We start from the raw sequence: 17,238 nt of genomic DNA, 5'->3' as shown, positions 1-17,238 counted from the left end.
TTTCTGGTTGCAGCGGACTGGTATCGGACTCTGATGGGCACGAGCGCTGTCTAGTGTGTTTGGGCTTTGATCATGCTTGAACAGCGCTCGTGGATGACTCATGTTCTCGCTGGGAACGTGATCATCGCGTCATAAATAGGTCGAGACTCGGTGAACTCGCAAGAGTGAGAGTCCCCTCATCCACCCCCCGATCTTCGGCTGGTGGCCAGGGTGACCTGAGGGTTACGGTCTGGATCTAGGCGCCGACTATGTGTCCGTGTCCCCAGCCCCCCTCTTCAATGACGGTGCCCGCTAGTGAACTGCTGATTCCCGCGAGTCTACCCTCTGGTGGCCCGCGTGTTTCAGTTGAAGCTACAGAGGAAGATGCCATGTCTGTTGCAGCATCACTAGGTGGGTTTGAGTCTTCTGGAAGTGAGGGCTCGTCACAGCTGCCACCTTCCGGTGTGCATACGGCTGTGCCTGAGTCTGATCCGGAGATGACGACCATGCTTTCCTGGGACGATGGGTTTTGGGTAAGGCCGCCGACCCTCGTCCACGGCAAACCCCAATACCTCTCTTCCCGGACGTGCATGATGAGATCTCGAAGTCCAAGAAGACCCCCTTGTCTTCTCGGGACCGCTCGCTGATCTCATCCGCCTTTCCTCCCCTCGATGGGGCCGCTGCCCATGGGTACACTGGGGTTCCCCCGGCTGAACGCTCTGTTGCGATGCTATGTGTCCTCAGAGTGCTTCTTCTCGGCGCAATCCTAAGCACCCGCCCGTGGCCTGTAATTTTTCGTCTACGCTTGTGGCGAGATCCTATAGCGCCACGGGACTGGCAGCCGCCTCACTGCATGCCATGGTCATTCTGCTGGTCCACCTGACCCAGATGCTCATGGACCTGCACGAGGGCGGGACTGACCCAGGGCTCTTCACTGAGCTGCGCGCCGCCACTGACCTTGCTCTCTGAGCGACGAAAGTGGCCGTACGCTCCCTGGGTCAGGTGATGCTCACCAGTCTGTGGCTGAACCTGTCTGATGTGCTGGATGTCGCGCGGACCCGTCTGTCCGACATTCCCATATCCCAGGTCGGCCTCTTCGTCGGTGCGGTTGAGGGCTTGCCCAACAGCTCTCAGCCGCCCATGAGCAGAGTGAGGTTGATTCTGTCCCGACGGCCCCGCCGTCCGCTCAGATCCCTCGTCTGCCCACCGCCGAAGGCGCCCTCCCGCCCGTTCACCCGGGTCGGCTCTGGAGGCCGCGGTCGGACGCCACAGTCCTCTCCAGCCCCGCACCCCGCTACACGCCGGGTTAAGCGGCGCTCTTGAGTTGGGCTCCTCAGAGATGGGACTCAGTTCTTTCCAGGAGTTGGTAGCAGGACCACTCCTTTCCCCGGGGAGGGCCGGGGAAGAATCCTTATTCTCCAAAGAGCTGATTCTCCCGTCTCTGAGCACAGAGTTCTCGGACGTCACAGAGCGCCGCCCACAAGCCGTGCTCTCCTCGTCCCCCTCTGTCCCAGAGGTGGTTGACATGGCGTGCCGTCCACGGACCGCTTCGCCGCTGTCCCCCTCTGTCGCCAGACCCCTGGCAGAGCAGGCCCCCGCGGGACGACCAGCCTGGTCCTCCCCTGGCCCCCTCTGCCAGGGCGCGGTTGCTAACTGTGCCCCCTCTCCGGGCCGCTATGCCGTCCACATCTGGGCCAGTTACTCCGCTTCGCTGCCCCTCCGGGGGGACGCCTGTGGCTCGCATGATCCCGTTGGTTCAGTTCCTGGGAGCCTGGCTAGAGCTTCCCCGTCTGTCCCACTGGATCGTGCGTACCGTCAGGCTCGGCTATGCGATTCAGTTCGCACGGTCTCCTCCCCGCTTCAGGGGAGTCCGCTCCACTTTGGTTGGTGGCAATGCCCCTATCATGAGAGCAGAGATTGCCACCCTGCTGGCGAAGGGTGCAATCGAGACTGTCCCTCCAGCCGAGATGAGGTCCGGCTTCTACAGCCCCTACTTCATTGTCCCCAAGAAGACCGGTGGGTTACGGCCAATCCTGGACTTGCGCGTGCTGTACCGCTCCCTTCACCGGATGCCGTTCAAGATGCTCACCGCCAAACGCGTTTTCGAATGCATACGGCCCCAGGATTGGTTTGCAGCGATCGACCTGAAGGACGCCTACTTTCATGTCTCCATTCTTCCTCGACACAGACCGTTCCTCCGGTTTGCTTTCGAGGGGCAGGCATACCAGTACGCGGTTCTCCCTTTCGGGCTAGCCCTGTCTCCTCGCATCTTCATGAAGGTCGTCGAGGCGGCCCTTGTTCCCCTTCGAGAACAAGGGGTTTGCATCCTGAGTTATATCGACGACTGGCTGATCCTAGCTCACTCTCGAGATCAGGTTTGCGAACACAGGGACCTAGTGCTTCGGCACCTAGCCCGTCTGGGCCTTCGGGTCAACTGGGAGAAGAGCAAACTTTGCCCCGTGCAGAGGATCTCTTTTCTCGGTATGGACATCGACTCGGTCGCCATGTCCGCGCAGCTTATGAGCGAGCGCGCACAGTCACTGCTGACTTACCTAAGACAATTCGAGGGCAAGAGTGCGGTTCCACTGAAACTTTTTCAGAGGCTCCTGGGGCATATGGCATCTGCAGCCGCGGTCACGCCGCTCGGATTGCTTCATATGAGACCGCTTCAGCTTTGGCTTCGCGACCGAGTCCCGAGGTGGGCATGGCAACACGGCACGTTCCGAGTACCAGTTAGTCCGACCTGCCGTCAGTTCTTCACCCCGTGGGCGAACCTCAGTTTTCTCAGGGCCGGTGTCCCCCTGGCACGAGCTTCCCGGCATGTTGTTGTCTCAACAGATGCCTCCACCACGGGCTGGGGCGCCATGTGCAATGGACATGCTGCTGCGGGCTCCTGGACAGGACCCCAGCGGCTGTGGCATGTCAATTGCCTCGAGTTGTTGGCAGTACGCCTTGCCCTGCACCGCTTCCGGGCGTTGCTCAGGGGTCAACACGTACTAGTCCGTTCAGACAATACCGCCACTGTGGCGTACATCAACCATCAAGGTGGTCTACGCTCCCGCCGTATGTCACAACTCGCTCGCCACCTCCTCCTATGGAGTCAGAAGCATCTGAGGTCGCTTCGAGCCATCTTCATTCCCGGAGCGCTGAACTGTGCAGCCGACGAGCTCTCACGGCTTCAGCCCCTCCCTGGAGAATGGCGACTCCATCCCCAGTCGGTTCAGCTGATTTGGGACCAGTTCGGGAACGCGCAGATAGATCTGTTTGCCTCTCACGACTCGACCCATTGCGCCCAGTTCTATTCCCTGACCGAGGGCACGCTCGGCACGGATGCTCTGGCGCACAGCTGGCCGCAGGGCCGCAAGTATGCGTTTCCCCCAGTGAGCCTTCTTGCGCACACTTTGCGCAAGGTCAGGGAGGACGAGGAGCAGGTCATTCTGGTTGCCCCTTACTGGCAACCGGACCTGGTTCCCCGAACTAGTACTCCTCGCGACAGCACCTCCCTGGCCGATCCCTCTGAGGAAGTACCTTCTTTCTCAGGGACGGGGCACCCTATGGCACCCTCGTCCCGATCTTTGGAACCTCCACGTGTGGCTCCTGGATGGGACGAGGCAGGTTTGAGTACCCTACCACCAGCGGTGATGGCTACCATCACTTCCGCTAGAGCGTCGTCCACGAGACACGTCTATGCGTTGAAGTGGAACCTCTTCGTCAACTGGTGCTCTTCTCACCGAGAAGACCCCCGGAGATGCTCGATCAGTGTTGTGCTTTCCTTCCTTCAACAGGGGCTGGAGCGAAGGCTGTCTCCCTCCACCCTGAAGGTCTATGTTGCCGCCATTGCCGCACATCATGACCTCATCGAAGGTAAGTCGGTGGGGAAGCACGACCTGGTCATCAGGTTCCTGAGAGGAGCGAGGAGACTAAATCCTCCTCGTCCTCCTCTCGTTCCCTCTTGGGACCTCTCAGTGGTTCTAACTGCCCTGAAGAGTGCTCCCTTTGAGCCCCTGCAATCAGTCGAGCTTAAGTTCCTGTCTATGAAGACAGCGCTCCTGGCTGCACTGGCCTCCATCAAGAGGGTTGGGGACCTGCACGCATTCTCCGTTGACGAAGCGTGCCTGGAATTTGGGCCGGCTTCCTCTCACGTGATCCTGAGACCCCGGCCTGGATACGTGCCCAAGGTTCCTACCACTCCCTTTCGGGACCAGGTGGTGAACCTGCAAGCGCTGCCCTCGGAGGAGGCAGACCCAGCCTTGGCACTGCTCTGTCCAGTACGCGCTCTCCGCGCCTATGTAGACAGAACGCAGTGTTTCAGGACCTCAGACCAGCTCTTTGTCTGTTATGGTGGGAAGCTGAAGGGAAAGGCTCTCTCCAAGCAAAGGTTGTCTCACTGGATAGTGGACACCATTGCTTTGGCTTACCAGCAGCAAGGTCGACCGTGCCCCCTTGGTGTGACTGCCCACTCCACCCGGAGTGTGGCGTCCTCTTGGGCTCTGCCGCATGGCGCCTCGCTAACAGATATCTGCATAGCTGCAGGCTGGGCGACACCTAACACATTCGCCAGATTCTATAATCTCCGAGTGGAGCCTGTGTCCTCTCGTGTACTCGCTTCAACCAGCTAGTACCGGACCCGCTCAGGTGTCTTCGCTTGCTCGCCATTCCACTCCACGGACTGGATACGTGCGATATTTTCCTCAGGTGAGCTTTTCCGAAAGCCCTGAGCTCCTCCAGCACTCCTGACGTCGGCGCCAGTGTCTATTGCCTGCGCGTCGGCTAGGTGCCTCCCGTGTGCATGGTCCCTCCTCTGAGCGACCCCCACATGTGTATTTCCACTGTAAGCCTCTCTGAGCGTGTGTCTTTCCCTTGGCAAGCCACCTTGCCACCCCTGGGGTTGAAATATTCCACCTGCGGCTGGACACCCCAGTGTTTTCCATATGCTTCCTTCGGGTCATATGTGTATTCTCTAAGTCCCCCCCCCTCCGGGCTGGCATTAATTGCATACTTCCCCTAAGCTTGGGATATGCTTCCCAGTGTACCATGGTATTCCTGTGATAAATGGAGTCCTTTGTCCAGGCTGACAGGGATCTCGATTTACGCAGGGCACTGGAAGACAGCTGAGAAGGTGGCGTGATTAGACTGGTAACCCCATTCGTCGTCATCCGACGTAACTCGGAGTGACAACGAAAGGGAACGTCTACGGTTACGTATGTAACCCTCGTTCCCTGAGTAGGGAACGGAGACGTTACGTCTGCCTGCCACTTTCCGCTGTAAAGCGGGGATCGCCTGAGCTCAGTCTTGGCTCCTCAGCGAAGAAACATATCTGCTTGCTGCCGGCTTCCTCCTTTTATACCCACGAGGTGGGGCGGAGTTACGCCATGCAAATTCCGCAGACCCATGGCATTTCTTTGCCATTGGCTCGTTTTGTAATACTCGAAGTTGATAGGCTTTCTAAGCGAAACCCCATTTTTCGTCATCCGACGTAACGTCTCCGTTCCCTACTCAGGGAACGAGGGTTACATACGTAACCGTAGACGTTTCCGGCCAAACAAACATATGGATTCGGCTTAAAGGTATTGTAGGTAGAAATCCACAAAAATACTTTTTGTCCAAATTTGTTTAAACTGTCTTTATATATCAATGCATAATTAAAATGTAAGTACTCTGGAAAATAAATTATAAAAATCGAGTGTCTGTAGTCCTCTCAGGACTGCAATAAACACAGCTCATTATTCCATTAACTCCCACCCCTCCCTTCTCGGCTCCTTCCAAAGCCACGCCCCCAAAACAAATGAACGCGCGATCCCGGCCGTTCCCGGCTGTTATACCAGTCGACACCAAAGTTACACTGTCATAGCTAAGCCAATGTTAGTTATGCTACGTAACGTTAGGTAGCTATATTAGGTTGCTACGTGTGCTAGTGATACATGCTTCATGAAAAAATAAATGCCATCAAAATGAAAACAGCAATATTACCTGTCCAGCAGAAATAAAGCCATCATGGAGTCACTTTTCAGCCCCTTGAGATCACTCAGTTGTCGCCACCGCTGGAAAGCCACGCCGATATTGACTCTCGTATGATTTCTTTATTTATCCAAAGACTTTTTGTTCATAGCCTTTTCAAATACTGTCTTCCTTTTTTTAACTTGTTTGACTTCGCTGCCTCTATATGCAGTTAACGTTACTGAGAATTTTGACTGTTCTTTCTCTGCCATTATTGTTATTACTAGCTTCCGTGCCTCTTCAAACGGGTGCGCGCATTTGGGCTGCTCTTGTATCAGTAGAGGTGGTATCCATGGTAGCGAGGGAGAGTGACAGTCGCCCCAGCCAATCATTTCTATCGTCCCGAATGGAATAATGAGCTGTGTTTATTAAAGTCCTGAGAGAACTACAGACACTCGATTTTTATAATTTCTTTTCCATAGTACTTACATTTTAATTATGCATTGATATATAAAGACAGTTTAAACAAATTTGGAAAAAAAGTATTTTTGGGGATTTCTACCTACAATACCTTTAAGTGTACTGCTGATATTTACGCTATGCCAATCTTTGAGTCTTTGAGTTCAGCTCATGAAAAATGGGGGCAAAAACTAAAGTGTTGCGTTTATAATTTTGTTCAGTGTATATACCATGACCATTTGTTTGTGCGTTGATCGATGTTTATATGTGAATAAAAACCTAAATTAAATTTGTTTGCCTGTGCAGAAGACCTGGATTAAAATGCTTGAAATCATAACCACTTTTATGATGTTTTTATTGACTTTTGTAGTGAAATTAGGTTTCATTAAGAATATTGCCATTTGTGTTTTAGCGACTCAAACATTTAGCATTTGAGTTCACTTGGAGCAGCATTTACTGTGAACTGAACAAGCAACTCTGTGACAATGAAAACAAAATCATGACCCATTTTGGATCCAAAATGGTGAATTTTACAGAAAGGTAAGAAGATTGCATCCTTGAAGATCAGTCCAAAAGACCTTTGTTTCAGTAGTCTATAAATAAACTCATCAAGAAATATTTTTAAAAGTTATGTTTGGAAGTTTCACAATAAATAACTGAACCAAACACCTGACCAGAAATCATGAAATATTAAGGTTTGGCCTACACAAGTGAATGTGGCGAACCTAATAAAACTGTACGCAAAAGTGCTTTCCCTGGATCATTGTAGGTAACTTTTTGTTTCTAACTGTTAAAATGGTAAACTCTGTATGTCCAAAGGTTAGACCTTCAAAAGAACAAGCAAATTTGTTTGTAACTAACCTCTGATCAGGATTGGGTTTGCCCTTTTTCCTCATGTTATTCGCCGTCGTTTCACAGAAGTGTAAGCGTCCTAATGTCACCTTGGTGATTGTGTCTCCTGGCAGATTTACTCTAAAAGAGATGTTACACAAAAAACAGGATAAATTACACATTATAAATATGTTTTTGCACATGGTTAATTGTAAGTATCCTGACACTCACCTGACCGGCAGGAAAGGCTTCTTGCTGCGATCCGACTGAGACTGCTCGATGGTGATGAAATGTTTCTGTGCTTCAAACTACAAAAGGGTTCAAGCATCAAACAAACCATCTGCATTCAGAACATAAATGTTTCCGTAAGGTTTTCAGCCATGTTGTCACTACCTTGACCCCAAACACCTTCAAGTAGAAGCTCTCCACGGGCATGAGACCTGCTGGGGTTCTGACAAATCTGGGATCTCCAACCATCCCAATGTGAACCGTAACCTGAAAGTGGTTCTTCTTCTGACACACAAAGGCTTCATCAGCTGTCGAGTAGCTGAAGCCCTTATCAGTGTCCACATGGTAACCTGGAGGTGGTCTACACAAAAAGGGGACAGTATAAGACGTCAAGAGAATGATTAAGTAGTAGTGAGCACTAGAGTTATAACTTTTTGACAATTTTTCAAATAAAAGATTTCCTGTATCATAAATCAATTAACTTTTGCTTAAAAACAATGAAAAGGGCCTTAATTCCTTTAAGGTTAAATAAGGGTCAGCCCAGACAAAACAAAATTCACAACCATAGCGTCTCGGTTACGTATGTAACCCTCGTTCCCTGAGGAGGGAACGGAGACGTTACGTCAGTGACTGACGAATGGGGTTTCGCTCAGAAAGTCTATCAACTTTGACTATTACAAAACTAGCCAATGGCAAAGAAATGCCATGGGTCTGCGGATTTTGCAGGATGGCTTACCAAGGGAAAGACACACGCTCGGAGAGTCTTACAGTGGAAATACACACGTGGGGGTCACCCAAGGGGGGAACCATGCACATGGAGGCACCCAGCCAACACGAAAGCTGCACGCAGGCGTAACTCTGGCGTTGATGTCAACAGTGCTGGAGGAAATCAGGGCTTCTCGGGGAAACTCACCTAAGGAGAATATCGCACGTATCCAGTCTGAGGAGTGGAATGGCGAGCAAGCGATGACACCGAGCGGGTCGTATGACTGGCCACTGGGGGCGAGTACTTGAGAGGACAGTGGCTCCACTCTGAGATTATAGAATCTCACGAATGTGTTGGGTGTTGTCCAGCCTGCAGCTCTGCAGACGTCTGTTAGTGAGTGCAATCCGGGTGGATGTCTCCTCAGAGGTCAGAGCTTGCAGGTTGACCACCTGATCCCTTAAAGGAGTGGTGGGAACCTTGGGCACGTATCCAGGCCAGGGTCTCAGGATCACGTGAGAGTTAGCCGGCCTGAATTCCAGGCACTCTTCGTCAACCGAAAATGCTTGCAGGTCCTCTACCCTCTTGATGGAGGCCAAAGTGAGCAGGAGCACTGTCTTCATAGACAGGATCTTAAGCTCCACTGACCGCAAAGGCTCAAAGGGAGCTCTCTGCAGGGCAGATAGCACCACTGCAAAGTCCCAAGTGGGTACAAGAGGAGAGAGTGGAGGATTTAGTCTACTCGCTCCTCTAAGGAACAGGATGACCAAGTCATGCTTCCCTAAGGACTTACCCTAAACTGCATCGTGATGTGCGGCGACAGCAGCAACATACATTTTGAGGGTGGAGGGAGACAGCCTTCGCTCCAACCCATCTTGTAGGAAGGAAAGCCGGACACTGATCAGGCATTTTCTGAGGTCTTCTCGCATAGGGGTCTCCAATGCATAGGCGTGTCGAGTAGACAGGGCCCAAGTGGAAGTGATGGAGCCACCACCTGAGGTGGTAGGGTATTTAAACCTGCCTCGTCCCGTTGAGAAGCCACACATAGAAGTTCCATAGATCGGGACAAGGGTGCCAGAGGGTGCCCCGTCTCTGAGAAAGGAGGTCCTTCCTGAGGCGGACTGAGGCATCTTAGCCGGAGGCTGGGTGGCGGCAGCTGGCCACGGGGTCAGAACATGTTTGATCTCCTCAATCTGCTTCTGGGCAGCCGAGAACTGTTGGGCAGAGTCCTTGACCGCACCGCCGAAGCGGCCAGCCTGGGATATGGAGAAAGTTGAGGAAGCGGGTTCGCTCAGCCTCGCGCATATCAACCAGGATATGCCAGAGGTGTCTTTCCTGGACCACGCATGTGGACATCACCTGACCCAGGGAGTGTGCGGTCACCTTCGTTGCCTGTATAGCGATGTCGGTGGCGGCACGCAGCTCTTCCATGAGCCCTGGATCAGCTCTACACTTGTGCATGTCAATGAGCACCTTGGCCTTGTAGACCTGAAGGATGGCCATAGCATGCAGTGAGGTGGCAGCCTGCCCCGCAGCTCTATAGGTCTCTGCCACCAGAGTAGACAAAAACCTACAGGCTTTGGAGGGGTGCTTAGGGTCGCCACGCCAGGTGGAGGCACTGTGGGGACACAGTTGTGTTGCCACAGAACACTCAAAGGAGGGAACCCCAGTGTGCCCTTTGGCCGCGACCTCATCGAGGAAAGAAGGTGGAAGAGGCGGCTGAGTATTCGCGAGAAATCAAAGGAGACTTCCACGATCTCATGACCTCCTCATGCACGTCCGGAAAGAAAGGTATTGGGGGCGGCCCCCAAAAACCAATCATCCAGCCGCGAGCGCTCGGGACAGAGTGGAAGATTCCATTCCAGCCCGATGCTCGCGGCTACCCGGGAAAGCATGGCTGTCAATTCCGGATCAGACTTGTGTAATGCTGGCACACCCGAAGGCGGCAGCACAGCCAAGTCTTCATCTCCGGAAGACTCCAGCCCACCTTGTGATGCGGCAATCGACATTGTCTTATCATCTGGAGCGCCGAACAAGACGTGGGGCGGGTCTCTCCCTCTCTCTCTCTCTCTCTCGTCTCGTGCGCATGTACGGAGTAAGTGTTGCGAGGAGTCTGTGATTGAGAACGCTGCTGTGGTGAGAGTGATATTTTCTCTCTATTCCTGTTTTTTCCCAAGCTGTTCTTTCACAAGCGTGTAGTGTTGCTTATTTTTAAGTATTGGAATGAAATTGTAGAGGAAAATAATTATAGAGAATATAATTAAGAGAATGCCATAGGCCGGCGTTGGTTGCGTGTTGTGGCTATGGCAGTGCCCGGTCAAAGTTTTGACCAAATTTCACGCAGGCATGGCATTAAAGTAATGCCTGCTTTTAATTGTTCGGTGAAGGATTGTGGTTTGGCTGTTGGGAAGTTATGGTCGTATTGTGTCCGCTTTCCAAATGAATGGCACTGTAGTTATTTTCTTGGACGTCATAGAAATAGTGAATAGTGTTGTTCAGAGTGGAGTTGTGATACAAGATACACTGTGTGGCGAGGGACGAGGGTGGTGCGATTGCTAATGAGCAACACCTGTGAAGCACACCGGTCTCGCATCTCTCACGGAGGAGCGGAAGCATAAAGGAGGAGCGACAACGTTGATGATCGAGAGAGGAACAGGCCTGTATTTTAGTTGTGTTTTGTTTTTGTATTTGTATTTTATTTTAGCCAGCAGTCATCCGCGAGGGGCTGCTGGCAGTTATATTTATTTTCGGTAGCCAGCAGTCGTCCGCGCGGGGCTGCTGGCGGTATTTTGGTTTGTTTTATTTTAAATAAAGTTTATTTTGATTGTTAGCCGGTTCCCGCCTCCTTCTTCCCTGAACATTGCTACACACTGGTTTCTGCAGTACTGTTAATTCAACCAGCGAAAATAATAATCCTCTCTAATGTTCCACCCTTCATTAAGGATGAGTTCCTGATAAAAGAGCTGTCTAGGCATGTTAAGATAATTTCTCAAATTAAAAAAATACCACTCGGTTGTAAATCTTCATTGCTCAAGCATGTTGTTTGTTTTAGATGGCAAGTGTATATGACTGGCGAGGATGAATTGAATGTGGCTTTCAAAATGCGAATTGACGGGTTTGATTGAGATCTTTGCATCTTCCGGTATAATGAAGTGTTTTGAGTATGGCAAAGAAGGTCACACCAAACGAGTGTGCCCTGAGAAGTTTAAGGGTATAGTTGCTGGTTTGTTGATAAATAAAAATGCTGGTAGTAGTAATGTGGAGCAGACTAGCGTTCTTAATGCAATGTTGAATGTGTGAAAATAGTAAGAGTGTTGATGTTAGAGGTGGTGAGGGTGAGGAAAGTATAGATGTTGTTTCAGGAGGTTTAGAAAGTACAGAAAATGAAAGTGAAACTAATGTGACAACTGATGTTGTTATAGCTGCAGCTGAATGTATTTTAGCTGAGGAGAATAAGAATACTGATTTTGAAAAAGATGAGGCTTTGTTTAAAGCTCCTTCTAGTGAGAGGAAACGTGTTAGGAAATCCCAGAGTAAAAAAAAGTGATGAAATGGTGATGGATCAACAAGCTGGCAAGAGTGATGAGACTGAACATAGTGCAATGGATGATTCTGATAGTGAAGCTGTAGATGGTAATATTGAGAAAGAACAACAAAGCTATAATTTTGCTAAAGTGAGAATTTTCCTTCAAAAGATATGAAGAATGTCCAGGTCATAGATGACTTTGCAGATCGGAAAGCATTCGTTGAATCAGTTGTGATGTTGATGAGGGCAGAAGGTGAAGAACAATTCACAGTAAAGGAAATTTATAGATTTCATAGATTTGTTTCTAAAGTGAAACTGGAATTAAAGCATGAAGATGGATTTGAAACTACTTAGGTTTCTTTTTCTTTAATTACTGTGTGTTTTTATATGTTGTCTAAAACTATGTAATCAAATGAGTGAAATAAGAGTGGGCACCCTTAACTTGAATGGTGCAAGAGATGCAAAAAAAGAGCACTACTATTTGAGTTAATCACTCAGAAAAAAAATTATGTAATGTTTGTACAGGAAACACACGGTGATTGCTTGAATGAAATTGACTGGAAAAAAGAATGGAAAGGTGAAGTGTTCCTTACATATTTTAACTCTGTTAAAGGCGGAGTGGCCATTCTTTTGCAAAAAATTTCTGCCAATTTCATGTGAAATAAAGTAAATGATACCTGGTAGGTTATTAGTCTTTCAAGCTAAATTTGAAAAGTTAAATTTTGTTTTTATTAATCTATATGCTACAACAAATGGTACTGAAATAATTGTCTTCTTTAATAATATCAGTGTTTTTTTACAAAATTGTAATTCAGATGAGTATCTCTTCGTGGGGGGAGATTTTAACTTTACGGAAAATTATGTTCTTGATGGGGAACCATTTCGAACCTCAAACTGCTTCAAGATGTGTAATACGTGAGTTGATCGAAACCCACAGTGTATGTGATGTGGAGAGAATTGAACAATAACAATAGGCAGTATACATGCACACACTGCAGAGATAATGGTATCTCTTTGGCCAGGCTTGATAGGTTTTATTGTTTTATATATCATTTTATTATTGTTAAAAATTGTTTGATTACTCCAGTTGGGTTTTCGGATCACTGTTTGGTTTTTTGTGAAGTGTTTATAGCGAATGTTACAATGAAGCGTGCTTATTGGCATTTTAATGAATCTTTATTGGGTGATATGAATTTTAGAGATGAGTTTTTTAAGTTTTGGGAAATTTTCAAACGTAGGAAAATTTGTTTAAAAAACTTAAAACAGTGGTGGGATTGTGGGAAAGTGGAAATTAAAGCATAATGTCAACAATATGCTTTCAATGTCTCTAGGGATATAACGCATTCAATGAGAAAACTTGCAACTGAAATTATTAACTTGCAAAAGTTAGTTGAAGTTAATGGGGAACAAAAATGTCTTGTTGCTCTCAAGTGTAAAAAGTTGTTTCTTACAGACCTGTTGGGTCTAAAGACACAAGGGGCTCTGGTTAGATCACGCTACCAGATGCTCACACAAATGGATGCCCCATCAAGGTTTTTTTTTTTTTTTTTTGCCTAGAACGGAGAAATGGACAGAGTCAATTCAAACAGAAAATGGGCAGGAATTGAAAGAGCCCACAAGTATCCGGAAAAGGGTTGTACAATTTTATGCTGAGTTATATAGTAGTGAATATAAAGAGAATGAAGAACTGTCTGCAAAGTTTTATGATAGCTTGCCAAATATTAAACAAGACTCAGTTGTAAAATTTGATAAGCCTCTTACATAGCAGGAGCTTTTAAATGCTTTAAAATATATGAAGACTGGTAAAGCACCAGGTGTTGATGGCCTCTCCGTGGAGTTCTATAAGGCCTTTTGGAGAGTGATGGGCAAGGACCTCTTGGATGTTTTAAATGAAAGTTTGGCTGTGGGTTCCCACAGCCAAGATTAAAATATTCTCTCTAAGGCCTTAGCCAACAGGTTAAAACATGCGATGGGGCAAGTGGTTCATTCTGACCAGACCTATTGTATAACTAGAAGGTTGATTATGGATAACATCACTTTATCAGGGATATTCTGGTTGTCTCTGGTTATTTGGACCTTGATATAATGTAGGCTTTATTTCAATTGATCAAGAAAAAGCCTTTGATCGAATAGAGCATCAATATCTTTGGAGTACACTTAATGCCTTTGGGAAAGTATTTGGGAGTGCATCTGGGAGATGTATCTGAGCAGCAGAAAAACTGGGATGGGATTATAGAAGAAATGGAGGGTAGACTAAAGAAATAGAGATGGATTCACTCCCAGCTATCTTTTAGTGGGAGAGTACTAATATTGAACAACTTAATAGCCTCTACTACTGTATGTGGCATAAGCTCTCTTGTGTGGAGGACTATCTCCCAAAGGACTATTATCACGTTTACAAACAATATTAGTGGATTTCTTCTGGGACAGGTTGCACTGGGTCCCTCAAAGTGTGCTTTTTTGCCACTAGAAGAGGGAGGACAAGGTCTGGTGTCTTTATCAAGCAGATATGCAAAATTCCGATTACAGCTCATTCAGAAGTTTTTAACTGGCTCTGTGGATGTGGTATGGAAAGAAGTTGCAAAAGACATTCTTCACAGAGTGGATAGACTTGGACTAGATACTGGTTTGTTCCTAATGGACACTAAGAAGCTAAACTTGAGTGGACTATCTCCATTTTACGATGGTTTGTTCAAAGTTTGGGGATCTTTCATTATTAAAAGACCAGAAAATGTCTCTGTTCTGGTTGTTGGAGGGGCCTCTAGTTAAGGGGGCCCATTTGCACATAACAGATCAAGTACCTAATCTTTCTCAGAGACTGTGTAACACCCTGACTGTAAAGCTGGGTCACATAATTAAAGTGGCCGGGTCTAAATTGAAAGACATTATGGCTGTGGCATCTTTATAGGACAAAAATCTATGAAACAAACCTCAACTATCATGGAGTTATAGAGAAGGAAACTGGAAGCAGAGGAGTTGTCATTTCTTCAAAGATACGAGGCAGAGAATTTGCTTCATGATATGAGAGACCCTTTTCCCAAGCACTAGATTACACCAGATTTACAGGAGATATCTGTTTTTTTGTTAAACTTGAATGGGCTTCAGGACTTATTACTGGACGAAATAAGTGGAAAATTGATTTACAAATGCTTTGTTAAAATATTGTATAAGTCAACACTGTGGGAGAAAATAGATAATGTCTGGAGAGAGAGATTTTATATTGGAAATGAAGATAAAACATTTTGGAAGGTCTTATACAAACCACCATTGATGAAAAAATCAATGGTCAATCAATCCTTTCATTTATGAAAGGATATCTGCAATGGAGAATCCTGAAGGGGGCTGTTGCTGTTAATGCTTTTGTGTCGATCATTAACCCTCTGGGGACTAAGCTAATTTTGGTCCGTTTTCTCTATTTTTACATTTGGGCTTATAAACTATATGTAAAATTGAAAGGGGTTGGTTAGAGAAAGGAGACAGCTGAGGAAGCAATGGAAAAAAGCAGAACAAAGTCAGAAGGAGGGACTCAATCTCTTACAAAGGGCCATAAAAGATAAGCTTGCAACATTACGCAGAGCTGAGCACCTAAAGAAACGCTACAAAAAGAAGGAGCGTGCGAGGGCTAATTTCTATAAAAACCTATTCAAATTTGTAATGAAGTTATTCACCAGTGAAAAGAATGGCACTTTAAAAGCATCTAGGATTGAGCTAGAGAGATATTTGGAGAAAACGCATACAGATGCAAAAAGGCATGAGCCTATGTCAATTCCGTCAGATATCCCACCTATCAATCCACCAGAATACCAAATGGAGGTCTGTGCACCTAAATGGAAAGAGATAGAGCAGGTTGTGAGAAAGGCAAGGGCTTCATCATCTCCAGGGCCTAATGGAGTTCCATACAGAGTGTACAAGAGTGCTTCAGGAGTTCTACAAATTCTGTGGAAATTGATAAAAGTGGCATGGGAAAAGCAGGTTGTACCTAGAGCATTGCGCCGAGCAGGTGGAGTCTTTATACTTAAAGAAAAAGATGCTACAAGCATCAGTCAGTTTCGTCCTATTTCACTATTAAAAGTCGAAGGTAAGCTTTACTTCAGCATTATTGTGCAGAGATTGTCAACCTACCTATTAAAGAATAGCTTCATTGACACTTCAGTTCAAAAAGCGGGCATTCCAGGGTTCTCAGGATGCTTAGAACACATCAATGTTATCTGGCAACGAATTCAATCAGCTAAAAAGGAGAGGAAGGAGCTCCATGTGACATTCCTGGATTTGGCTAATGCATATGGTTCAGTGCCACATGAGCTTCTTTGGGCAGCATTTGATTTTTTTAGAGTACCAATGTCAATAACAAATTTAGTGAAAGCCTATTTTGGAGATTTGCAATTTAGTTTCTCAACTCCAAAATTCAGCACCGCATGGCAATGCTTAGAGGTTGGAATAATAGCAGGATGCACCATTTCTCCACTGGCTTTTACCATGGCAATGGAAGTAATCATTAGGGCATCAAGATGGGTAGTAGGAGGAGAGCTCTTGGCTTCTGGGATGCGACTACCACCAATCAGAGCATAAATGGATGACATGACAACCATGACTACATCAGTATCCTGCACTAATCGGTTATTGGGGAAGTTAACAGATAATTTCGAATGGGCACGAATGCAATTTAAGCCCTCTAAATCAAGGAGCATCTCGATAGTTAAAGGAAAGGTAGTAGATAAAACATTCTTCATTAATGGTGAGGCAATACCAACAGTTTCTGAGAAGCCAGTGAAGAGTCTTGGGAGATGGTACGAAGGGGTTCTAAAGGACACAGTTCGAGTGGGAGAAGTTAGACGACAAGCGCTGGAGGGTTGAAGAGCATAAACAGCTGTGCTCTACCAGGCAAACTAAAACTCTGGTGCTTTCAGTTTGGTCTACTGCCAAGGTTGCTGTGGCCACTGACTGTGTACGAGGTTTCTTTGACAACAGTGGATAAGCTGGAAGCGTTAATAAGTTCATACATCAGGAAATGGTTGGGAGTTCCACGCTGCCTCAGCAGAGTGGGACTTTATAGTAAAGGAGTATTGCAGCTGCCAGTCTCTGCTTTAACCGAGGAGTTTAAGTGTGCCAAGGTCAGACTGGAAATGACTTTAGCAGAGTCACGCGACAAATGTGTAAGGGAGGCAGCCCCTGTGGTAAAAACTGGTAGAAAGTGGTCAGCCAAGAAATCTGTAGTAGAGGCAAAGGCTGACCTTCAAATTGGGGATATCGTGGGACAGGTACAGCATGGAAGAGGGGGTTTTGGGCTCAGTTTAGCTCCTCCTAAATGGCACATGGCAGGCCCAGCTCAAAGGAGGAAGCTGGTAGTCAACGAGGTGCGAAAGCAGGAGGAGAGGATGAGATGTATAAAGGCCATTTCCAGGCCTAGCAGGGAGAGTGGATGAGATGGGAGAGTGTGGAACAACGCAAATTGGGCTGGCAAGACCTTTGGTCAATGGAAGAGAGTAGGATCAGTTTCCTTATTAGGTCAACATATGATGTTCTCACATCACCGCAGAACCTAAACCTCTGGGTAGGAGAGGATCCCTCTTGTCCT

The 17,238-nt window shown here is 47.5% G+C and overlaps 1 protein-coding gene across 2 annotated transcripts in view; it reads right to left on the bottom strand.

The window, feature by feature from the left end:
• myrfl (myelin regulatory factor like) overlaps positions 1 to 17,238 on the bottom strand; it is a 77,350-nt gene that overhangs the window by 38,150 nt on the left and 21,962 nt on the right. For both annotated transcript variants that reach the window (XM_077233887.1, XM_077233888.1), the window contains 3 exons: positions 7,600 to 7,795; positions 7,438 to 7,514; positions 7,237 to 7,347 (listed from right to left, as the gene is read on the bottom strand). In XM_077233887.1, coding sequence (XP_077090002.1) covers positions 7,237 to 7,347; positions 7,438 to 7,514; positions 7,600 to 7,795 — 384 coding nt within the window. The remainder of the gene's footprint in view (positions 1 to 7,236; positions 7,348 to 7,437; positions 7,515 to 7,599; positions 7,796 to 17,238) is intronic.

The sequence above is a fragment of the Siphateles boraxobius genome, unplaced genomic scaffold (assembly GCF_051911475.1).
Source record: "Siphateles boraxobius isolate OS27281-9 unplaced genomic scaffold, OSU_SipBor_1 19, whole genome shotgun sequence".
In the NCBI taxonomy this organism is placed as follows: Eukaryota; Metazoa; Chordata; class Actinopteri; order Cypriniformes; family Leuciscidae; genus Siphateles; species Siphateles boraxobius.
Note: the sequence above shows the minus strand (reverse complement) of the source record. Positions and strands in the feature narration are given on the sequence as shown.